Raw genomic sequence first — 24,034 nt, 5'->3', positions numbered from 1 at the left:
GGGCGGAGGCACATTGTTGGGTGGAGGGCCATATTTCTATAATATGGTCTAAAACATTAGTTGGGGTCTTAAAACTTAATAGTTGGCCCTCCAAAATATATTGGGTGACCCCCCCAAAGTATGGACTTTACATTTATATAGTTTAAATCCCACCTAAATGTCACTTAGGTTTCTTACTTTTTAACTTTTGTCTAATCTATGTGTGCAAGTGTGAAAAAGTGCACTATGCAACACCAAACTTTTTTTTTGTTTTTCTTCATAATAGCCCATGTAGCAACACACTAAAAGTCCACTAAAAACCATGATCATGAGGGGCAAAGAAAAGAAACTCACTGGAAACATGTACTGGGCTTTAGTGAGTTTTTTTTTTTTTTTTTGTTCTTCTTCTTCTCTTTAATCTTTAAACTTCACCCTTTACTTCTCTCTCATCATCATCATAATTTTTTTTTTCTTTTAAATTGGATATATTTTCTCTCATCATCATCATATATCTTTTTTTTTTTCAAATTGATTTGTTTTCTTTTGGGTTGAATTTTCGTGCCAAATAAGTTGTTCTAATAGTGGTTTGTTCATAGAAGATAATTTGTGTTTGTTGCAAAGAGAAGATATATATTTTTCTAAAATTTCCCTTTTACAGTAGAATCTTCTCAAGTTATGTATAATGATTTTAATAAATACGTATGCTATATATAGTATTAAAAATATATATTTTATCTGCTTAAATTTCAATTGGTTGTTATGGTTGATTAAGACTAAAGATAATTTTTTTTTTTTTTTTTTATTGTGCTTAAAGGAATAGTTAAATATAGGAAGTGGAAGCCATACATTAGAGGGATTATTAATTAACATAAAATTATATGATTTTTTCTAGATTATTTTTTAACCATTTTATTAAAGATTAAGGAGATGCATGATAATGGATGATTTTATTCAATGAAAGATCATTTTCAAAGCGTAACTTTGATGGGAGATGCTAAATTCTTCATTAAAATATTTTGTACATCTTTATAGCAAAATAAATAATTTTGATATATTCATTTGAGTTAAGAAATATTATATATATATTATTTTTTTTTTTTTTAATTGATAATTATATATATATATATATATATATATTATAAAATAACGGCTAGCATATGAATGTATAATCTGGCTCCCCCATTGGAAATTCCTAACTACGCCCTTGCACACACACATACATATATATATACACACACACACATGTATATTTCACTTTTTTTTATATTAAAATTTCCATCTACTCATATTATGAGCCAATTCACTAATGATAGAATGTAATGAGGATAAAGTTTTTCCAAACATTATAGTTAGAAAGGAAAGAGAAAAATAGTATCTTCCCAGTTCCCACCATTCAAAAAACTTCAACTTGTAATCCTTTATTTTAATGTTATCTTTAATTTCAAACCAATTTATCTCTTTGAAGTATACAAAGTATGATCATGATCTCTCTTTTTGAATACATTTCTTATCTCAATATGTTTGTAAATATACGCTGAATCAAAACATAATCATTCCATATGAAGAAGCTTTGCAAACAACAAAATGCCATATCAATTGTTGCTCAACAATGATTAACTAAACCGATTAGGAAAATAATTTGATATTGATAATCTATTTTTTCACCGCATAAATTGCAAATTCGAGCTAAAACATGTAACTAATTCAACTATTTTTCTTTGACTAACCTTTGCTTTTGTCTTAATAAGTGGTACTATAAAATACTTCTAATTCAACTATTGAGATTACGTTCTCTACAAAATCATAAAATTTTCCACACAAAATGATTAAAAAATAAACAAAACAGAGTAAAGTCTCATAGTTTAACATCTAAATAGAACCCTAAAAAAAAAAAATATAACTTGCAAAACAACTAACTAATTATTAATCCAAATAAATCAAATCAAAGAGATAAAGAAAAAAAGTGTGACTGGGAATTGGAATACCAAAACACCTAAATATGCATGAAGCCGATACAAATTTTCCAAAAGAGAAAGAAATGTGATGTGACAATTAAATCAACAATAACAAAAGAACCATTTGTAGAAGAAAAAAAGTGGTTGTAACAACAAAAATCCACCAGAAAAGAGAAACAAAATCAAAGAGAGAGAGAGAGTATGACCTTTTTGTCGTGGACAACTTGGAAGGAATAGAAGAGAGGTGGAATGGAAGCAATAAGAAATTTATATGAAATTAAGGTAGAAGAAGAAGGGTTGAAGTAGATAAAAAGTTGAACAAAGTGAAATGGTAGAATTTAAGAACATATAGAGGAGAAAATTAAAAATCCATAAAGGGAATCGAATGAAAATTTTAAGAAGACAATGATTAGAGGAGCTGAAAGATTGAACTAAGAATACATTGATTGAAGAAAATGAAAAGTTGAATAAAGTGAAAATTGCAAAAAAATAAAAGTAAGAAAAGATGCAAATGATGTGGCACAACAAGAGTTTTGTAAAATTGATTGCAAAGCTTTCATTATTATATTTTGTATAGATAAGATAGGAAGTTAATAAACTTCCTTCATGTCAAGGGGGGGGGGTGTGTTGGTGTTGGGGTATCCTTGGGTCCAAAGATAACAACACCTTAGTAGTAGTACTGTGTATATCACAACTTGTACTAATTTTTTACGGAGTGTCTTGAACTAAGATTTATTGCTTATAGCTGATACATTTTTTAACATTTCTCATGGATTTGTAGGGACTACAAAAATTAAAAATCTTGATGCCAATATCGGTTCCTTTAGAGTGAAGCTCACCAAAGAAGATTTGAAGGAGATTTCTGATGTAATAACCATCAATGAGGTGGCAGGGCATAGAACAATTGATGTTTTTATTCACTGCTCATGGAAGTTTGCAAATACACCAGAAAAAGAAAGTAAGTTAGCATAATAAGCTATGTGCACAATGGGAAGTGCATGTCTCATGGAAAGAAATAAAATCATGAGGCCACATAAAGCTACTTCAAATTGTAAAAGATGAAGATGATTAGCTACCAAAGAACAGTCCAAACTATGTTTGAGATATAATTACTTTCTGTTAAGACTATGATGAATGGTGTAATATTGAATTCACAGAACAGTGATGCTGCTTGTTTTGTGTGTTATGATAATTATGATTCTGGTTACACACACCAATATTCACTCCATGAATGCCATTGTCTATAACATGAATTGATTAGCTGTATCTTCAATCTGTTGTTGCATGTGATATATTTTGTCAATTCACTATCACCCCAAAGGTAGATATTAAATGAAAACATGAACAGAAAACTAATGTACCTTTATGCAGGCATCAAAAAACGTGATGACAGTCTAACACCATTTGTTTAGTACCATCACAAGAAAATCCATTTTGACCAAGATTGATCCTTACATCTTTGAATTGAGTCCACAAACTATTGTAATGACTTTTCAAGGCCTTGTTCCTGTCATTCCATCCTCTCTCTTAAACCCCTTCTCTCTCTCTCTCTCTCTTGCTTTCTTTTTTCTCCTATAAATGACATCAATCTGCATAATATCACAACAATTGTCTTTCATTCTTAGTGCCACCTAAATAACAAAGCCAGAAGAACATTGTGTGTACCTCTGAAGATATCCTCATACGCTGATTTTCCATTCTTGAACAGAATTGATGCTGCACAAAACCCACAAATAACTTAACCGAAACACAGATGCCATGCAATCTGGGTGCAGATAATCAAAGGTCATCAGCATCCAAAAATCTCCTATAATTAGAATATTGTAAAGCCAAAAATTGAACTAGTAGGAATAAGAATCTTTTTAGATACCACTTATTTTGCTGAAAATTGAAAACTGAAAACAATAAAATAAAAAAAAAATAATAATAAATTTACTGTTCACTCTTTTTTACTATTCATATGCCTTGGTGCACTGTTCATGGGACCGTGTGTTGGTCTTAAAAAAAAAAGAAGGAAACGTAAACGCAGACGTGGGTGCGCTTCCCAAATGCACACTAAGAATGAAGAGCAATTCACATTGATAGTGAAAAAGAACAAAAATTATTTTCAATTTCCAGTACAAGCAAAGATAACTACATCTTGGCTTAATGCATGAAACTTCAAGCACATTTTTATTCATATGCACACCTCCCCTGCCTTTCCCATTACGTTGCCAACTCAAAGTTTCTAGTAAGTATCCATATTGATAAGTTTGAACTAAACCAAATAAGCTCTTCCTTATCATTGACTAGCTAACAGGATTGCAAATTGCATGTCCGCAAACATTAACTAAAGCTATTTGAAAGGGTATTATTAGGAATGACAAAAAGTGGATCCAAGGCAGGACACTTCTAAACTACCTTTAAAAAATTCGTAGTACCAACTTCAAATTTAAATTGGCGTAGGAAGAGAAACTACCTTACAACCTAGAACACATGAACCCACATTCATTTTTTTAATTTGGGAACATCTCGAAGCCTAGAAGTAGATAACTAATATAACTTAACTCAGTTGTATATCTCCAACAGAAGATGATAGGATAATCTTTAACAAAGTTTGAAAGCACCACTTCCTTTCCCACCTGGAAACATAATTAGAGTGCCTCCAGGATCCCTTTACTTAGATGTACATATTGCTGAAGAAGCCAGTTAGGAATTTGTTAACAAGAACTGAGAATGTCACATTGGAGACACAAGATGAAGTCCATTTTTCCCCATGGACAATTCTGTTAAGCAAATACAAAGAAGCTATCAAATGTTATTCACCCCAACAACACCCCCCCCCCCCCCACCCCCCCCCCCCCCCCCCTCTCTTAAAAAAAAAAGGCCTGCATTTTTACCTAAAGGAAAAGGGACCCTCACATACTCATCTCACCCACATAATACATTTCAAAACTAGTGTGTATTGAAAAGGAAATGTGAAAAACTGCCATATGAAAGGACCTAAGCCTGAATTTGGCACTTGTATGAAATTTTTTATTTTACATCAAGAATATCAATCTGAAACTTGACAAACTTTTGCACATATTTCCTTGCCATCAAGGGTTACAAACTACAGAATCATACAGCACTTTGTAATATACATGAAACAATAATATTATCCAACTGAGATCCAACCTACCTAAATATCAAAGAAAATTCATCTCAACATGAATGCTCCCCTCCCCAACCCTTCCAAATGAAAAAAAAGAAAAAAAAAAGAACAGGAATTTCAACTTTAGTAGCAAAGTTTGGATCTAACAAACCTAGGTGCCTATAAATTCCAAAAGTCTGACCTCAAATGAAAACAACTTACAATCTTAATTCAAAATTTATTAATATTCATGTAAGGTGATAGGTTTCATTTTTTTTTCCTGAAAAAATGAGGTTTGATTTAAATTAAAGCTACAAGCGTTAACTTTCATTCACTTCACTATATTGGGCTTCCATTCTCAATTTTATCTGTTTAATAAAATTTCTCCCTAATTCACCATATACTTGTATTTATTCTAAAATATAATAGGAAATCACATACTTGACATCCAATGACTCCCTAAAATCTGGCCATACCCACTCCTAGAAACCACTCAAACTCTAGTATACCACTATCAAACTACTTCCCTCAATCATGGAATATAAGCAATCAAGAGAGATGAAAACTCACCTTTAAATCCCCTTGGAATGGATGAAAATATGGAGGAAACAGCTTGTTGGCTTTGGGTCTTGTCAAATTCAATGGTCATGAAGTGGTGATCCGGTGTGATTGCTTGGTGCCTCAAACAGAGGAGATTAGTATGAAGAGGAGTTGAATAGGAGAAGATCAAAGAACCTGATATAATTCGATGCCCCACAAATGAATTTCATCAGAAACAATCATACATAGTACTTAAATACACAATAGTAATTTAAATCTTGATACATGTGCTAATTAGCAAACTTCTGAATTTCTCAAAATTATTAACAACTAGTAAGTGCAAATATAAATATTGAATGGAAAGAGGAATCACCAACTGCACAAATGTTTGTCTTTCTTTTCCCTTTTTTTTATCCTGGATCAAGCCATTAAAACTCTCTTCGGCTTAGCCTTAAGCCTTTAAAAGAAAAAGAGTACTCCAAGTTAGTCTGCAAAGATAGAAACTTTTACTTCAAAAGTCAACTAGGAGAAGAACATATAATGCACATTAAGAAAATATTGGGCAGCAGGTTAGCACAAGAAAAAGGAATATACATCATAAAACAGAATAAAAAATTGTTAGTTCAAAGCCTGCAAAGTTTTAATATAAAGAAAGGGCCTAGGAATGAGCTCTAAGGCAAGCAAGTGAAGCAGAAAGTGTATTAAGAACACATTCGACCAGTAACTGCTCCATGCTTATGATTTTTAACTAAGCAGGAGCATCATTACACATTTGTTTGAATCAGGTTGGAGGCCAACCTCTAGAAGTGACCAGTCACCTGCCCCCATATCCTTTTCATACAAAGCAACAATCTGGCCATTACATTATGTAAATGCAAGAACATAATTCTTTAAGCAGATTGTGAAATAGTATGACTATATTTAGGCAAGTTGTAAATCTGAAAAAAAAGAAGAAAGATAAAACAACAAACTTATCCACTTCACAAAAAACTTGCTAAGGAAAATCAACATTGGAATTCCTACGCAAAAGTCTAGGCAGGTGATCATAAGCATGGCATCAAGGCCTCAATTGGCCAAGGAAACTGCTGAAGCCACCCACCCCCGCCCGCCCCCCCTCTCCTTCTTTAAAAGGAGCAATAAGGAAGGGAGATGGCCTCTTAGTTGGAGCTCCAATGCTGCACATACATTAACTTCAAGCTACTAATCATATTGTGAAAAACCAAAACAATCATACCAGAAATAGAATTAATGCAAATCAATGATGTTTAAGCAATCAAAGAAATTAGAATTGGTAAGTTACAAAAAAACATAATGAATTTTTTGGAGTTGGATTTTGAAAACTTTTACAATTAAAAGAAATTGAATTCTGTAACAAATTAAATTACTACTTTCAGTAATTCTGCTTTTTCTTTGAATCAGTGTCCTTTAGAATTGGGTTTATACCTCCACAAGAATAAGCTTGTTCATTTAGAGAGAGAGGTAGAGAAGTGACAAAGACACCTACAAGAATGAAACAATGCAACTAAAGGAGACATATCTATACTATCGAAAAAAATAAAAGAGAAGACACATCTTGACATTAAACAATGCAGTTGTAACAGAACAGGGACAACACAAAAGAAAATTATTTCAAAATTTTCATTGTGGTACCTTGGCATATTTCTTCAAATTTTGATTAAGAGGTTCTCGTTCTCTTTGTTCTCATTCTTACTTCGAATTGGTTTTGAATTTTTTGCTCACCAAGTGGCATATCCTCTATCTTTGAAACATTGGTGATGTTTAATGCAGCACGACTCCTCTTTTGTGATTTTGGTTCACCAAGTGGCATATTTTTCTTGCTGCTGTTTTTTTTTATTTTGTGTGCTTTTAGTAATGGCTGACGAGAAGTACTCCAAGTTGGGCACAACGTATGGTACAGTCTACGTAGAATAAAACCTGGACCTTGGCAAAGAAATGGTCTGAGCCGTCGGTGCACAATTCTCTTTGAAATTTGATAGAATCGAGGTTGGACTCCTTCATAGTTGTTGTGGGAATTTTGAGGAGGACATGTGCATTCTACATGGACACCCAACCTTTTAATGATAGGAACAACTTGTCTAGGCTTACTAGTCCAATGAGAGATTTTACATGAAATCTCAACGTGATTTCTATCACCTAGATTCAAGTCTTGAAATAGCGGCTGCAATGAGCTATGAGGTCTATAGTAAAACCAAAGATGATCACACCTAATCGCATCAAAGAGTCTCACTTTAAGCTCTTGTTTAGTACCATTGATGGAAATGTTGACATCACAAAGATATTCGTAGAGAACATCATCCAGCAATCCAAAAGCAAGACAAAGAGAAATTGTTGGAAATTCTGGACCAATGGAGAATGATATAAAACTTTCAATACTTTGATGGTTGAACCACTTTGGAACCTTATTTCCTGGTACTATGATTTCATATTCACATCTAGTATCCTCACCATCAGAATTAACATGCAAGCTTTCAGATTTGAAGTACACCTTCTTAAATACAATGAACTCAGAGGTGCTGAGAAATGAAGGGAGGTCAATCTGAAGTGACAATCCGCTAGATGACTGTGGATCCATTGATATGTTGCTTCCCAAACCTAAACATGCTATATCTTGTGGAAGCCCTAACTTTTCTCCAAACTGCATACAATAAGAGAATTTAAGAAACTACAATTTAGCAAACCAGTAATGTACTTGGGAAGGTAACCATAATTGCTTCTTGGAAAATGTTAAGCTTACCATCAATTTTACTAGAAAATCTTTATAGACTGGAGTGACAACAAATGTGGTTGGTGTCATTTAACAACATATATATAATGTTTAAATTGCTTTTCTGTGATGCACACCAGTTTGTAAGATGTATACAGTAAAATTGGTAGTATTCCTAGAACTTCTTGTATATCTTTATGAGAGAGAGAGAGAGAGAGAGAGAGAGAGAGAGAGAGACCTGAATCAATAATTTTCTTGATGATTGTGAATCCAACAAGAGGCAGCTTGACGCATCTACTTTTGTTATACTTTGTGGAAGCCTTGGAATTTTCACAAGCTTAGCACACCCCTTAATACAAAGTGTATGTAATCTATCAAATCTAATAATGCTTTCTGGGAGTGTAGCTACATTGCTTGGATATATATATAATTGTTTCAAAGAGAGGGTACAGCAAGAAGTCAAAACAAAATCTAATTCTGAAGGAATTGAAAACCCATGAAGACTTAGTTTATTCAACCTCCAAAAACCATCTTTGGACAATCCACCATAAGAATTACATTGCGGTTGTCTATTGGTCCTCACAGCCCTTGGAAATTCAGCACTGCCATATATAGTGAGCTCACAAAGATTTTGCAAGTCATAAATGCTAATTGGAAGATGTACCAATTGGTCTTTAGAACCTAGGAGTAACTGCTCAAGCCTAGTGAGATTTCCAAACGATTGAGGCAACTTTGTAATAGCAGTCTTATTCACATCTAAAAACACTAAACTTCCCATTTCTTGTGAAATCTCAGGAAAGTTCTCAAGGCTTGAGCAGTTAAAAAGACAAAGATACAAAAGAGATTTCATCTTGAGCAACCTTGGAAGACTTCTAAGTTTAGTGCAACCCTCAAGGTCCCATGCTATAAGCTTATCAAGACATCCAACAGACTCATGAACCTCAACTAAACTTTTACACTGACGAGAAAGCAAACACTTTAGGTTTGGTGTGGCCATTGACAAGTCAGGCAACATCTCAATCTCTTGACAAGAACTGAAATCCATATAAGTCAAGCTTTCGAACTGTAACCTCACAAAAAAAGTAAAATATAAATATAGCTTCAACCAACTTCAAAATTTAGTTTAGAGAAATAATAATTAACAAATACTAATAATAATACCTTGAAAGGCTTGTCCAGCTTGATGTGGCTTTGTGGCATTTTGAGTGCAACGAGTTTTTGAGGATGAAATGTGGTTGGCAAGGAAGAGAAAGGAAATTCACTCCAATCAAGCAACCTTAATCCATTGGGAAGATATTCAATGCCTCCACAAACGTGTACATTACTAATTATAAGCAATCTAAGATTTTTCATCTTTTTAAGAAAGTCTGCTTTTAATTGCACGTTTTCTGGTGAGCATAATATTATGCCTTGAATTTTATCCGACCCCTAATTAGAAAAGGCATTAAGTGAATAATAATACACAAAAGTATAACAAATATTAAATTTTAAACAAAATCAATTGATAAACTTAAATATTCTTCCAAATTAAAAAGGAAAAACCAATACATCTTCCATGTGATAGGAAAAAAAGAAAAAGAAAAAATGAATCAAAATAACTCATACCGTATTTTCATTTAGTACTTCAAGAACATCTTTAGAACTCCATAGTCTGCTACGTTTTCCGGGCTTTTTTGGTGATTCTTGACGAACAATTTCCCTACCCATTTGTTGTAGCAAGTCATGCATCAACAATTCATTACATTCACCCAAAGTTATGAGGCACTTATCAATAAGTTTTTGAATACCATAATCTGGGCATAAATCACAAGCATCTAGTACATCTACAACATAATGCTTTTGGAGTCCCTTGAAGAAACATGCAATATCAAGGAAAATATCCTGTTCAATTTCGTCCAATCCTTCATAACTTATTTTGAGTATACCTTGAATATTTTTATTAGGTATTCTTTCATATTTATCTAACATAATTTTCCATTCATGTTTAGTTCTTCCACATAAATCAGCACCCATTACTACTAGAGCTAATGGAAGGCCTTTGGCATAATGTATAACTTGGTTTACAATTTCTAAATAATCTTCCACGGGTTGTTTTTTTTGGAAAGCATGTTTACTAAAGAGTTCAAAAGCTTCATGTTCATCTAATTCCTTAACCTTGTAGGATGAATGACCTTCTCCAAGAGTAGCTAGCAAGTGTTTGTCTCTTGTTGTTATAATGATTCTACTTCTAGAAGCAAACCAATCACATTTTCCTAATAATTTCTCTATTTGGTCCAATTCATTCACATCATCAAGAATTACAAGAATCCTCTTTTTGTTAAGCCTTCTCTCTATTTCATTGATTCCATGAGATGCATTGGCCATATTCAAATTTGTATCTCCTAGGGTCTCAAAAAGAAGTGTCTTTTGTAGATTGGTTATGCCATCATTTGTTCTTGATTTGTCTCTAATATTCTCTAGAAAGCAACTTCCTTCAAATTGATTAAAAATTCTATTATAAGTAGCTTTTGCTATTGTTGTCTTACCAACTCCACCAGGGCCATATATTCCTACCACGTGTACTCCATCTGACTCAATATCTAAAAGTAATTCTATGGCCTTTACGCGAGGATTTATTCCAACTGGATATTTAGCAACATATAGTGGTGTGTCCCTCAATATGGCACTTGAGATCTCTTCAACAATTCCTTCAATAAATTTGAATTCAGGATAGCTGCCAATTAACAAGAATTGAAAACACATAATGAGCTAGACTAGAAAATAGAAATATAAACTTGAACTAAATTCAAGATGTTCAAGTTGTGCATTACAATCACTACAAGAAAAGAGTCTACTAGCGAGGGTAAAATGCCCTTGCAAAAATTCAAATATCGTCGCAAAAGACTATTAGCGAGGGCATGTGACCCTCGAAGGCCGTCGTATTTGTTTTTGTTGCTAAAAGAGATTTTGCGACCATGCCTTCGCAAATAGATAATTTACGAGGGCAATTTACTGTCGTTACTGAACAAATTCGCCTTCGTAAATATATTACCAAACAATGAGAAAAGTCGACGACTTATTTTTAGCGAGAGCAAGTAGTCATCGTTAATAACTATTTGTGAAGACCTTTATACCCTCGCAATTAGTTATTTGCGAATTTCAAATTAACAACATACTTTTTAGAGACAATTAATGTCGTCGCTAAAATTTATTTGTGAGGGCTTTTAACCCCTTGCAATCAGTTATGAATAATAGTGACGACATTTAGCTGTCGCTTAAAATGTTTTTGCAAGGTGTTAAGTGGCATCGCTATTCTATAAATTGCGAGAGACTTTGTCGTCGCTATAAAATTATTTATGGCCAAATTTTTATGTCATTGGTGATAATATTTATATAATTTTTGAAATATTTTATTATTTATATATTTTTAATTATTTTATATAATTTTTTTTAACTATCATGTTTTGATAGTACAATAATTACTAAAAATTGATCATTTGAAAGATAAAAATTCATATAAGTTCAAACTTTAAAATATAGAATATACAAAGAAATCCTGAAATTAAACCTCGTTTTAAACTTAAACAACTAGAATTATGACAAGATCTATACTAGTCTTCCTCTTAATGAGGGGAAGCTCCATACAAAAAGCATGTGATCATACTATTTAATACAAAAGAAAGCCTATCTTGATCAGGTCCCTGTGGATGCTGAATGAGGGGAAGCTCCATGTTGATCCCATGTTTGTGAAGTTTCAAAAGCATCAAGTTACCTACAAATCACTTGACAAGTCCTTCGCAATGTCTTCAGAGAGCTTTTTCTCCTGCATGAAAAGTAAAACAAAGCAAAGGAAAAATCAGAAAAATCCAGGAAAAATCAGAAGAACAAAGAGGAAAAAGTAATATTTCAACTGAGATTTCATATTAATTGGATATAGAAAATAGACTTATGAGCTTATGGCATAAAAAGACATAGAATTACATGCAAAGGGATCAAAGCCAACAGACTATACCTTCCTCTTTTCTGATGTAAGTTGAGGGAGAGTCAATCTTATCACTTCTCCATCGTTGTTTGGAGTCATACCAAGATCAGAGCCCACTATGGCCTTCTCTATAGCCTTTAAGCTGACAAACATAACATATCAAAAAGTAAAATAGAAAAAGAAATGTGTGCGTCTATATATATATATATATATATTTTTTTTAATTTATATCAAATTAAAGAAAGTAGAATTTCTTTCATCAATTACTACTAACCACCACTATTTTCAAGAATATAAAGCATTTTTTGCATGTAAATTCATTATAAAATAATTATTATAAAAAAAATAAAAAAAACCAAACAAACAAAAGCCTTTCAAAGGATACATAAACATATCACAAAACAAGTGCTAAACCGAGAAAAGTTCTAGAAGAACTGAACCTTTGAAGCAGAACAGTAGAGCAGGCCTCGTGTGATTAATTCCAAACAATTAACATAAAGCTCAAGTCATGACTCATGACAAAGTACAGAAAGTCTAAATATGATTCAATCATCTAACTCATTTCAAAGCATGGTACTTGAAGTTAATGTACATGCAGAGAGAACATTATATGTTAGATGCAAAAATGTCATGCAGGTGAGACAGTAAGGATATGGAGCTCCAAGGAGCAACACAAGATAGAATGAATTGACTGCAGTATAGCACCCAACATCCAGGAAAAATCAGAAGAACAAAGAGGTAAAAGTAATATTTCAGCTGAGATATCATATTAATTGGATATAGAAAATAGACTTATGGGCCTATGGCATAAAAAGACATAGAATTACATGCAACGGGATCAAAGCCAACAGACTATACCTTCCTCCTTTCTGATGTAAGTTGAGGGAGAGTCAATCTTATCACTTCTCCATCGTTGTTTGGAGTCATACCAAGATCAGAGCCCACTATGGCCTTCTCTATAGCCTTTAAGCTGACAAACATAACATATCAAAAAGTAAAATAGATTGTCAAAGAGAGATCATATGAAAGATTTCATGGGCCAGTCCAGCAATGCAAGATGTCAATGCTCTATAACTCAAAATAATTGGACAATTAGATCACCTTTGGTTGTAAAAAATTTATGGAAGATTCACTAGCATATTAATTTACGAGAATCAGAGAAAATTTTAGTCTTAGTTCTTACTTACTAGTATACATGTATTTATCACATAAAATTAAATGGAGAATGTTTCGATCTTCCTCAACAACCATTTTATGTCCTTTAGTTTATAGAATACCTGGATTTGTCATACGGCTGAACCAAGAGAGAACTTGCATCGGGAGTACTGATTTGAGCTATGCTCTTCAAGCTAACTGGACTTCCATAATATTCCACCTAGAAAAGCATGGGGTTATAGCTAATCTAAAATAAAGGTAATTACTTAACCATTAATAAATTACAAGTGATGATTTTGCACTTCTGCAACCTTTTTTGCAGAAGTCACCTCCTTTTTTTATAGAACCACATACGCAGACCTATGATTTTTTATTTTTTTTAAAGTTGACCCAAAATACTATGTCATATTAAGCAATGGATGCGGTGGCTCCCCCATACATTTATTTCTGAAAATCTCCCATTGATTGCCACTTACAAGAGAAATTATGCTATATGCAGAAATGACAACTATTGCAAAACTAAACCACCAAAAACTATTGCAATGCTAGAATCAGCTTGAGATTTTGGAACTTCTCCTCATTTGAGATTTTTTTTTTTTTTTTTTTTTTGGATAAGTGCATTTGAGAGAATATATATATATATAATATATATTAAATTAACAAAAAAGGAAGAAAAAGAAGAGAAATGAAAGCAATTGATGCAAGATTTGCAGTAAATACCCATAGCAATAAAAACCTGTCGGTTTTAAACCTGAAAACTATTTCCTTAGAGGAATGATGGCTTCCAGTGTTGTACATCAGTTACACACTCATTCCTTATGTTTACTAGAGTCAATTCTAGATTCTTAGGTGATAAAGGTTTCCCTATGAAATGGTGAAACAATTGAGCATCCCAGGCCCAACTGCAGGAGGCCTTGAAATGAAACTCAGAGTGGGATTAAACCAATCTTTTGCTCCCAAGTTTTAAACATGAAGTATATGGTATTAAATATACAATACCAAAGGAACTACAAACATAGAACTCAAATCCATAAACTCAACACAGAGTAAATAGTGCTTCAAAAAAGAAGAAGTATGATAAGTCAATATCTTTGGTTCATGAACACATGCTCCATTCACTCTTCATATTCAGAACACAACCATATATTAGCATGGATTATGCCAACAAGCTTTGACTTAAATGCAGTTTTTCCTCCCACAATAATGGGCGGAGTGTGAGGTCATGGTTCAAAACCCAGCAAAAAAACAGCATGGATTGTCTCAATGGGAATGCCTCATATAGTTTTCTGACAGCATTCATGATAAAAAAATTAAACATTTTCAATCTGTTGACCTTCATATCATATCATGCTCCAGACCAGTATAAAATTGAGTGCCACTCATTAACCTTTGTAGCAATGGTTTTTGAAATGTTGTCGCTGTGTTCTAAACAAAATTTGCCTGGAAATCTTTCAAATGCAGATGTACATAAGACCTAATAACAAAACTAACAATCCTGCATCTAGATTCATACCTCAATTTTATCTAGCATGGCTGGGTTTGATCTCCCTGTCCTTATCGAATTGAAATTTGATCGAACTGTATCAATAGTTTTTTCCATCCTTCCTTTCTGAAAAACAACCAACAACATCAAGAATACATTTTTCCAATATTATGAAACAGTCAGATTTTAATCTTACAACCTAGCCACATGCAACATCTTGTAATGAACCATCGGAGACACTTACAGAATCTTTCTCAATCAATGATTTTTGTGCTTCAATTTCTTCAATAGTTGCAGCCCTCACAACTCCTCTTCTGAACAATTCACAGCATCAGTAGGTCACCAAATAACACATCAACCGACCATTAACTCAGACCAATTGCATCAAGCAGAATAGCAATGCTATACATCCTAACATGGCCCATCATTTCAAAAGCAAATTACCATTTTTATGCTCTTAAATTCCAAGAACAGCCACATCCATAGCCATATGCAATCTTACAACCCAGTCTTTTTATTATTATTATTTGTAAATTACACATGACCTCACCCTCCACCTAGCACTTGCAAGGGGAGGAGGTGCCAATTGAGCTAGNACCTGTTAAAAATATTCAATCACAAACCACTCTCCAGGCAATAAAACCAATACCCATTTAGCTTTCACAATTAAAAAAACTAAACTTTAACATTCTAAACAAACCCCAGACTTAAATAACTCCAAAAGTGTCATTTAGAAATTCGACCAAATTTCAAAATTTGCATTCACATTAGCAAAAACAACCCACAAACCTCTATGAATCACTAACATTTTCTAAAGCATGTACACATTTAAGTAAAATACAACTAAGAAAAAGGTTAAAGGGTTACATACCACGAAGAAAGAGGAGGGTTTTGGGAGGGTTTTGCTGGGGTTGAAGGATGGACCGTACAGGGGTCGTTGGACAAAACGATGTCGCCATGAACACTCAGAAGAGAGAGAGAGAAGCTTAGCAAAGTTTCTATCTTTAGTTAAAGATAGAGTGAGTGAGCGTTCTGATTGTGGGGGCAGAGTTGGAAATATGAACAAAGCTTTGGTTCTCTGAAGGAAGAAGAAGAAGAGGGAGTGTGGATTTTGGGTTTGTGGATAAGAATTTTTTTTTTTCATGGGTTTGTTTGGTTATCAGGATGAAGTGACCCAGAACACCGGTTAGATTATATGTCCTGTGCCGGTTCAGGATTTCAAATAATGTAAATTAAATAAAACTTTTTAAAGGGTACAATGTCAATTTTGTGCATAGTTTTTACCGAAAAAAAAAAAAACACAGTTTTCCATTTGAGGTTTTTTTTTTTTTTTTTGGTCATATAACTTTTCAATATTAAATATTAAGAGTTAGCTTAGGAATGTTTTTCTCAAAAAAAAGGAATGTAATATAAGTTAAACTAAAATTTGAGGGAGATCACTACTGCACATTCTCAGTGTAATGGTCACTCTACAAGTACAAGTGCTTGTGGGAGTGTGAGGAGTAAAGGTCGGGGTTCAAGTCTACAAGAAGGAGCTTCACATAAATATACACTTAGATTAGACTAGAGTAGAATTTCTATCTTGTAAAAATAAATAAATAAAACTTGAGGGTGATCTCTATCTCTCTTTCAATTTGTGATAATTACTAATTAATTATAGTTTATTATGAATTTTTTTTAAGATATTTATTGGAACCATAGTCTCAAAATTGAATTTTACATATCTCATTGAAACATGCTCTTGTAAATGTTATGGTTTTGTGAGTTTGCTATATAACAACTAATCTTGATTAATGGAGGCTTTTAGATTATTTGCTTGAACTCGAGTTTGAGCTTAAGTTCAGATTGACTAATAAATCAAGTAATTTCCGATTGAGCTCAAGCTACTCAATTATTTGACAAGTCAAATTCAAAATTTTAATGTGAGTCCAACTCAAGTTCGATAAAAGTTTGAAATTTAAACATTTTATTATTTTAATCAAGCCAAACTTGATCATTCACTATTTGTCTTGGCTTGGCTGATTATAAATTTTTAACCTAATAAAATATATCTAGGTGTGACGGTTGTGCATTTCTCTCTTTTCATTCAATTGTTTTGTTTTTTACATCAGCCCATACGTTATTTTCTATGTCATATAATTTTTAAATACTAAAAGTCCATTAGGAGCAACTTATTTAGCTGAAACTAAAACCTTTTTTGTTGAAAGTACTGCATATAAAGCTAAAAAGTAGCTGAAATAGTACATTGGAACTCATTAATAGTACAAAAATGTGCAATAGGACCCATAAATAATAGCAAAAATAAACTAAATAATAAAAATAATAATAAAAAAAAAATTTAAGCTAATGTCAAATGCAACATAAATTTTAATTTTGGTCTAGTGATAAAGAATTATGATCAGGAAACGTTATAAGTTGAAACTCTTTTTTTTTCTTTTTTTTTTTAAAGTGCTAGTATATTATTTTTTTTTCACACATTAAAATGTAATACAAGTTAAACTAAAACTTGAGGATAAGGTTTTTTTTTTTTTATTTTTTTTTTTTTTCAAATAAAACTTGGCGATAGTGATCTTACCTTACTTAATCATCTATACAAAATGTACATCTCTCTCTCTCTCTCTCTCTAAATGTGTGAATTATTAATTAATTATAGTTTACCATCGCACACGCTTGGTGCGATGGTCACTTCACAAGTATAAATGCTTTTGTGGGGTGTGAGGGGCAAGGGTTAGGATTCAAGTCTCTAAGAAGGAGTTTCACACACACATATACTTAAATTATGTTAAAGTAGAATTTCTATCTTGTATAAAAAAATAATAATTATTGTAGTTTTGTTATGAATTTTATTATTTTAGATATTTATTAGAACCATAGCCTCATAGTTGAATTGTACATATATCTCATTAAGCCATGCTCTTGTAAATACTATGGTTTTGTGAGTTTGGTATACATCAGCTAATCTTTGACTAATTGAGGTTTTTAGATTATTTGCTTGATTTGCTTATTTTAAAAGCATGATAATATACATGACCTTAAGCTCAAGTACTTGACATTAAACTCAAGTTTGAATTGACTAATAAATCAAGTAAATTTAAGTTGAGCTCAAGCTATTTAGTTATATTTGGGGGGAATGAGTAGACTAACAGTGAATTGGGCAAGTATGTAGTAAGTTAGGCAACGGTTTAAAGTTTTAAGAAAAATAGCATCTCGAGTTTTAGAAACTCGAGATCCATATTAAAACTCAAGTCCCAAAGACTCGCTTTGTGAGCATTTTGGGACTGAAAATGCCATAAAGATCTTAAGTTTTAGAAACTCGAGTTCCTATAGTGGCATTTTTAAGTCCTATAGTGACGTTTTAAAGCCCTATAGCAGCGTTTTCCTGCAAAAAAATTTTTATAAGTTTGTTCAGAGAGTCCTATAGTGGCGTTTTTAATCCCTATAGTGACATTTTAAAGCCCTATAGTGGCGTTTTTCTGCAAAATTTTTTCTAAATCAGGGAGCCCTATAGTGGCGTTTTTAAGCCCTATAGTGACGTTTTAAAACCCTATAGCGGCGTTTTATAGAACTCGAGTCTTTAAAACTCGATTTTTATGTTGATTTTTTCTCCACATTTTACCCATTCACTTACAAATCGAGACTTAAAAACTCGAGTTTTATCTTAGAATTCGAGTTTTAGACACTCGAGATACTACTTTTCAACTTTCTTTTCCGCCGTGACAACTAACTAAATTTTTTAATATTTATTGTTATTTAGAAATAAAATTCGTTATATTTGACAAGCCCAAATTCAAACATTTTATGTAATCTCAACCCAAACTCGAGCAAAGTTTATAGTCTAAACATTTCATTATTCTAATCAATCCAAGCTTGGTCCTTCACTATTTGACTTGGATTGGCTTGATTCGATTATAAATTTGTAACCCTATAAAATATATCTAGGTGGACTGTTATGTATTCCTCGCTTTGCTTTCAATTCCTTTCTCTTACATCAGCTTATACGTTATTGTACCTGATACATTATTTTCATCTGTTTGGTAGCTAATATCAAGCATGGTAAAAGACAACGTAAGGAGTACATAAATCACAAAAATAAACCTGGGCCCTTTGAAGTTTCAGCCAGGCTAGGCCAGTGGACCTATTAACCAATCAGATTGAAACTAGCCCAACCATAGTTCAAGCTGGGCCTTGGCCCTTATTCAATTATTGCCCCAAAAATAGTGTCTTTTCCAATTCATCATCTAAATCAAACCAACACCCCCAAGAAAAAGGTGAATTGTATTTTATAATTTTAAAGATAGAAAGAAATCAGTCCATAGCTAATGCCGATGTGTCCGTTAAATAATAAATATTATGCTAATTTGTTTATCACATTTGTCGATTTTTGGCAAAAACATTATTTTGATTAATAAATATTTTAAAGTTACAGTTAATTTGATATTTACATTTTAATAACAGTCAATTTAGTTATTTATATCTTCGACTTACCACTAATTTAGTTATTACAGTTATCTCACTGACGGATTTTGCTTCCATGACAAACGGATAGTTAACATGTCTAATATTAAAATATAAAATAATATGCTGACATGTCTAAATTTTATTGGCCACGTCAATTCTTGCGTAGCCCAAAAAAAAAAAAAAAAAAAGGCCCGCAAATCAACTTTTAAAGGCTTCTATTTATAGGAGTTTAGGGGTAGGTAAGTGACACGTGGCGGAGCTTGATTGGTGACACGTGGCAGAGCTTGATTGGTCCGCTTATGTCATCGCTTACACGTGCGAGGCTGATTATGTCATCGTTTACACGTGTGAAGCTGATTATGTCATCGCTTACACGTGCGGTGATGTGTGATTGGTTTTTGCATGACACTTGACAAATTTCTGTTGATTTCTGAGTAGTGATAGCAAAACCTAGCAGCAATACGTGGCGCTTTGTAATTGGCCATATTTTGTGGACTTAGTAGTGTGACGTGTCAACTTGTGATAGGTCGGGAATTTTCCCTGTCTACAGTGACATATTCCATTGAAATTCTCTATCCATTTAAAGTGCAAGGTATTACGTGTTAACTTATATCATGCATATGAAAGTGGCCATCAATCCCAACAGATATATGGTAATACAATCCCAAATTATTAGTAGACATAATGACTTTTACACTAATAAGCTAACCAATAAGATAAAATGCAAGAGCAGTCACAGCCAACCAAAACTTGGAAGACTGGATAATTGGAGCACTGCTTGGAGATGGGCTAGGTGCCATGAAAGCAGAAGGTGAGCCTGATAGAGCTGATTCAGTAGGAGCTAAGCTTGGACTTGCTGAAGCTGTGATGACCTTGATTGGAACCTTCTGACCGGCTTGGCAGTGGCCAGGTACGCCACAGAGATAATAGAAGTTGCCGGGGCTTTTTAGGGTGATGGAGTCGGAGCCAGAGGTGTAGGAGGCAATTGGAGAAGTTGCATTGCAAGACTGGAAATTTTGATGGGTCACTTGCAACACATTGTGGAATTGCTTATTATATGTAAAAACTGCATGTTAATACATAACATTAAGTGATAAATACAGAGATGACCATTTCAAGAACAAAATTATAGCTGAAAAATCCTGGATGAAAAATTCATTAAACATGCTAACAGGACAATTTTTCTATGTTTTCCAATTTCAAATTGAGGCACGTCCTAAGATTTAATTCAAAGACTCTTTACATAAGATGCGATCCTTCCTAGGAGAAAAACTGTAAATCAATTAATCATACTAGTGAAAATGTTTGAGTTTGCATAAAAATCAAGTAAATAATCTACTCACAATTTACAGGTCTAATGAATGGTTATCATTAACATATACTGTAGCTCAATGATTAACTTAAACTGTACTCCTCAATACAAAATTAAACAAATCAATCTTTGCATATTTAGCACATCTTGTTATCTCATCAGATCAGGACGAAAGTGTGTCTCACAGCAATAATTAGGGTGCCAGATAACTGGAAGTGAAAGCATAGAAATATTTCTAATAACAGAAAATCTGACTGAAGTACTTGTTCACTCTGGCACATGCAAAGCTAGGTCCAAAAGTGTAGGTTGAAATTTTCTGGATGGCTATGGTGAACTACTATACCAATACAAGGACTCTATGATTTTAGAGGGGGAAGGTGGGATTATTCTATGATTTTAGTAAATCTACATACACAATTTCATTCTCAAAAAAAAAAAAAAAAAATAATTCACACATTTTTTTTACAACTTGCTCAAACAATAAAACTCTAGATATAAAGGTAATATTTACTTTTGATCTAGTTAAAATGGACTATTTTGTGTACGTATGTTTAATTATATATATATATATATATGTTACAAAATGATGTATTTAATTATTAGTCAAAATTTTCCTATAACACATTACATATCTTTAAAAGTTAAAATCATTACATGTATTATTTAAAAAGTGAAGTGACTCGTTAAATAGGCCATGAGATTTATTAAAAAAAACCAATCACGAGAGGGTTTTATTGATCTTCACTAATAAACTGGTTTGTATGTAAATTTTTTTCAAAAAAACATTACGTGTAATAGTAGTGTGAAGCAATTATGAACCAAATGTATTGGCAAATTTTAAGACATGGTTTTGCACATATCAAACCCAAACAAGTTTTCACATAGAAGAGTGGAAAAACGAGAACAAAATCAATATATATCAGAAGAGGAAAATAACAAAACAAAAAGGCGGGATAAGAAGAGAGGTAACTCACCGATTTTGTCATCAACATGGAAGTTGTTGGTGGAAGACCACTTGGTATAATCAACAGGGATTTGGATAGTCCATCCAGCAGAGTCTCCCACATTGTAAGTAGCAGCCATGCAGGCCCCAGAGAAAGTCATGATCATCATCATCAAGAAAAAGCAAACCAGTTCTCTTTTAGCCACCAAAGCCATGGCTAACAACCCAATGAAGAGAGAGAGAGAGAGATATCAAAAGGATAGGTGAGTGAGAAATTGTGAAAGGATTCCAGCGTGACCATTAATTTAAAGAGTGTTTGTTCTACAGGAAGTACTAAGCTGACAAGTCTTTTTTTTTTTTTTTTTTCTACATACCCTGTATTAAAGTTAAATTTTGATCATGATATTTATAAAATTTTAAAAATAATGTCATTAACATTGTGTTTGTGCCGTGCAGGAAGTATACTTTACATGACTTTAGTAAATGTATGAATTTAATGAGAGTTTTGTTGTTCAACTAACATCTTTTAAAATTTTCACAAAATTTCTAGGCCTTAAATTCTTTATCTGTTATTGCAATTATCAAATTATAAAAAATAAAAAATAAAAAAAATTAGTGACTTCTATTTAAATGATATATCACACTTTATTTAAATGAGATGTTATTGTACATTGTCTGTACAGGTCACCCATTTTATGTTTAGAGTATGAACATCATTAAAAATAAATAAAGAAATTGCATGAAATTTGTTGTGTTTATCAAAGTCGAAAACACTGTTTTGGTCTCTACATTTTGGGTTACAGTCAATTTAATCCTTACATTTTGATAACAGTCAATTTAATCTCTCATATTTTTAACTTACAACTAATTTAATTCTTTCTGTTAACTCACTAATGAAAATTACTTACGTAACAAATAGTTTACACAATTTGCATGTTTAATATTAAAATATAAAATGATATGCTAACGTGTATAAATTATACTGGCGACATCAGTTCTTACCTAGCAAAAAAAAGCCACGTCAGCTTTTATTGACCTTTTTTTTAAAAAAATTTTCTTATAATCTTTTTAACCAAACGAAATTTTTTTTATTTTCTCAACTCTCCCACAATCTCTGCAACTTTAAGAGATGTTTAGTAGAGTAGTTTAAAAATTATTATTTGTAGTTTTTTGAAATACGTGTGGGTAAAAAAATGTGTTAAAATACGTAAAATACTGTTTAAAAACTAAAAAAGGATGTTTGAAAATTCAAACCAAACGGGCCTTATTCTTTAGTTTCTCTTTCCCTGTCTTCTGCCTTCATTATTCTCAGTACTCATTTCTGAACGATCGGCAGAGTTAGTCCATACACCATTGACTCCATCCCCAAGCCTTCTTTGCAACCACTATTTGAGTTGCCCATTGCCGTCCATCTACTGCCTCCGTCGCAACAACTCGACAAGTCTCTTTAGTCCACAACTTTCAACGCCTACATCATGATCCTTAAGAACGAAATCCAGAATAGACGATTTTGGAGAAGAGATTAGGAATCTCTGAGTTGGGAGTGAAATCGGCAAGTTTGGGTTTGGTGGATCTGGTTGGAGATGATTCGTAAGGTTGGGCTAACTCTAGGAACTGAGTTGAGGCTTCGACTTGGAATAAGCTGGATCTGGGATTGTGCTGCTGCACCGTTGGGTTTGTTGTGAATCTGAGTTTATTGGATTGTTGTATCGAGGCGCTGGGTTTAGGGATTTGTTTGATTTTGGATTATAGTTTAAACTTAATGGCATAAGATTTGCTGTGATTGAAAGCCAAACAAAGTTAGAATTAATGTAATCTGTGTTGATACTTGATATGCCATTGTTGGACCTGATCACTGTTACGATACGAAAGAAATTGCAAGAAAGAAAAGTCTGTTTGTTTACCAAGAAATTATAAGAAGAGAAAAAAGAAAATTGGTAAGATAAAAAAGAAACTCTGTTTGGTTAAAAAATTGTAACAAAAATAAAAGCAAAAAAAGGTAAAGAAAAAGACAAGCATTTTTAAAAGTTGATTTGCGGGCCTTTTTTTTTTTTTTTTTTTTGGCCTACGCAAGAATTGACGTGGCCAATAAAATTTAGACATGTCAGCATATTATTTTATATTTTAATATTAGACATGTTAACTATCCGTTTGTCATGGAAGCAAAATCCGTCAGTGAGATAACTGTAATAACTAAATTAGTGGTAAGTCGAAGATATAAATAACTAAATTGACTGTTATTAAAATGTAAATATCAAATTAACTGTAACTTTAAAATATTTATTAATCAAAATAATGTTTTTGCCAAAAATCGACAAATGTGATAAACAAATTAGCATAATATTTATTATTTAACGGACACATCGGCATTAGCTATGGACTGATTTCTTTCTATCTTTAAAATTATAAAA

General features: G+C 32.7%; 3 protein-coding genes and 2 long non-coding RNA genes across 8 annotated transcripts; all 5 read right to left on the bottom strand.

Moving 5' to 3' along the window:
• Nucleotides 1–2,592: 2,592 nt before the first annotated feature.
• LOC136068776 (uncharacterized) lies at nt 2,593–5,868 on the bottom strand. Its single transcript, XR_010630098.1, has 4 exons — nt 5,617–5,868; nt 3,600–3,650; nt 3,296–3,523; nt 2,593–2,854 (listed from the first exon to the last, which is right to left on the bottom strand). It is a non-coding gene; the product is annotated as an uncharacterized LOC136068776 (long non-coding RNA).
• A 1,374-nt stretch (nt 5,869–7,242) lies between these two features.
• On the bottom strand, nt 7,243–11,118 carry LOC112000378 (TMV resistance protein N-like). Of its 4 annotated transcripts, none has more exons than XM_065776414.1 (4): nt 10,837–10,923; nt 9,917–10,010; nt 8,550–9,587; nt 7,243–8,242 (listed from the first exon to the last, which is right to left on the bottom strand). In XM_065776414.1, the coding sequence occupies exons 3-4, from the start codon at nt 9,354–9,356 to the stop codon at nt 7,262–7,264; spliced, it is 1,788 nt and encodes a 595-aa protein (XP_065632486.1). In that variant the 5' UTR covers nt 9,357–9,587; nt 9,917–10,010; nt 10,837–10,923; the 3' UTR covers nt 7,243–7,261. The 4 variants fall into 4 exon arrangements, with proteins under 4 accessions (XP_065632486.1, XP_065632487.1, XP_023888263.1 ...); XM_065776415.1 differs by having other exon boundaries at nt 9,473–9,587; XM_024032495.2 differs by having other exon boundaries at nt 9,473–9,739; nt 9,917–11,118.
• A 661-nt stretch (nt 11,119–11,779) lies between these two features.
• On the bottom strand, nt 11,780–12,442 carry LOC136068775 (uncharacterized). The gene is made up of 2 exons (XR_010630097.1): nt 12,303–12,442; nt 11,780–12,113 (listed from the first exon to the last, which is right to left on the bottom strand). It is a non-coding gene; the product is annotated as an uncharacterized LOC136068775 (long non-coding RNA).
• Nucleotides 12,443–12,544: 102 nt separating this feature from the next.
• LOC112036086 (ribosome-recycling factor, chloroplastic) lies at nt 12,545–16,105 on the bottom strand. Its single transcript, XM_065776291.1, has 5 exons — nt 15,778–16,105; nt 15,155–15,242; nt 14,941–15,036; nt 13,550–13,647; nt 12,545–13,242 (listed from the first exon to the last, which is right to left on the bottom strand). Exons 1-5 carry the CDS (start codon nt 15,867–15,869, stop codon nt 13,125–13,127), a joined length of 492 nt encoding a protein of 163 aa, XP_065632363.1. The 5' UTR covers nt 15,870–16,105; the 3' UTR covers nt 12,545–13,124.
• A 3,967-nt stretch (nt 16,106–20,072) lies between these two features.
• LOC112036001 (mavicyanin) lies at nt 20,073–21,838 on the bottom strand. Its single transcript, XM_024068816.2, has 2 exons — nt 21,655–21,838; nt 20,073–20,434 (listed from the first exon to the last, which is right to left on the bottom strand). Exons 1-2 carry the CDS (start codon nt 21,836–21,838, stop codon nt 20,073–20,075), a joined length of 546 nt encoding a protein of 181 aa, XP_023924584.1.
• Nucleotides 21,839–24,034: the final 2,196 nt, after the last annotated feature.

This window comes from Quercus suber, unplaced genomic scaffold, assembly GCF_002906115.3.
Source record: "Quercus suber isolate HL8 unplaced genomic scaffold, Cork oak 2.0 scaffold_132, whole genome shotgun sequence".
NCBI classification, from domain to species: Eukaryota; Viridiplantae; Streptophyta; class Magnoliopsida; order Fagales; family Fagaceae; genus Quercus; species Quercus suber.
The sequence above is the reverse complement of the archived record's forward strand: the minus strand, read 5'-3'. Positions and strand labels throughout refer to the sequence as shown.

Coding starts and splice junctions, on each gene's coding strand:
- LOC112000378 (XM_024032495.2), bottom strand. CDS start 11,053: ATGTGTTTTCAATTCTTGTTAATTGGCAGCTATCCTGAATTCAAATTT. Junction 9,740..9,916: donor AAGTACTAAATGAAAATACG/GTATGAGTTATT, acceptor TTTTCTAATTAG/GGGTCGGATAAAATTCAAGG. Junction 8,243..9,472: donor AGCTGGACAAGCCTTTCAAG/GTATTATTATTA, acceptor TATTGTATGCAG/TTTGGAGAAAAGTTAGGGCT.
- LOC112036086 (XM_065776291.1), bottom strand. CDS start 15,869: ATGGCGACATCGTTTTGTCCAACGACCCCTGTACGGTCCATCCTTCAA. Junction 15,243..15,777: donor CTCCTCTTTCTTCGTGGTAT/GTAACCCTTTAA, acceptor GGTGACCTACTG/ATGCTGTGAATTGTTCAGAA. Junction 13,648..14,940: donor CCATGCTAGATAAAATTGAG/GTATGAATCTAG, acceptor ATGCTTTTCTAG/GTGGAATATTATGGAAGTCC.
- LOC112036001 (XM_024068816.2), bottom strand. CDS start 21,838: ATGGCTTTGGTGGCTAAAAGAGAACTGGTTTGCTTTTTCTTGATGATG. Junction 20,435..21,654: donor CCATGTTGATGACAAAATCG/GTGAGTTACCTC, acceptor ATTAACATGCAG/TTTTTACATATAATAAGCAA.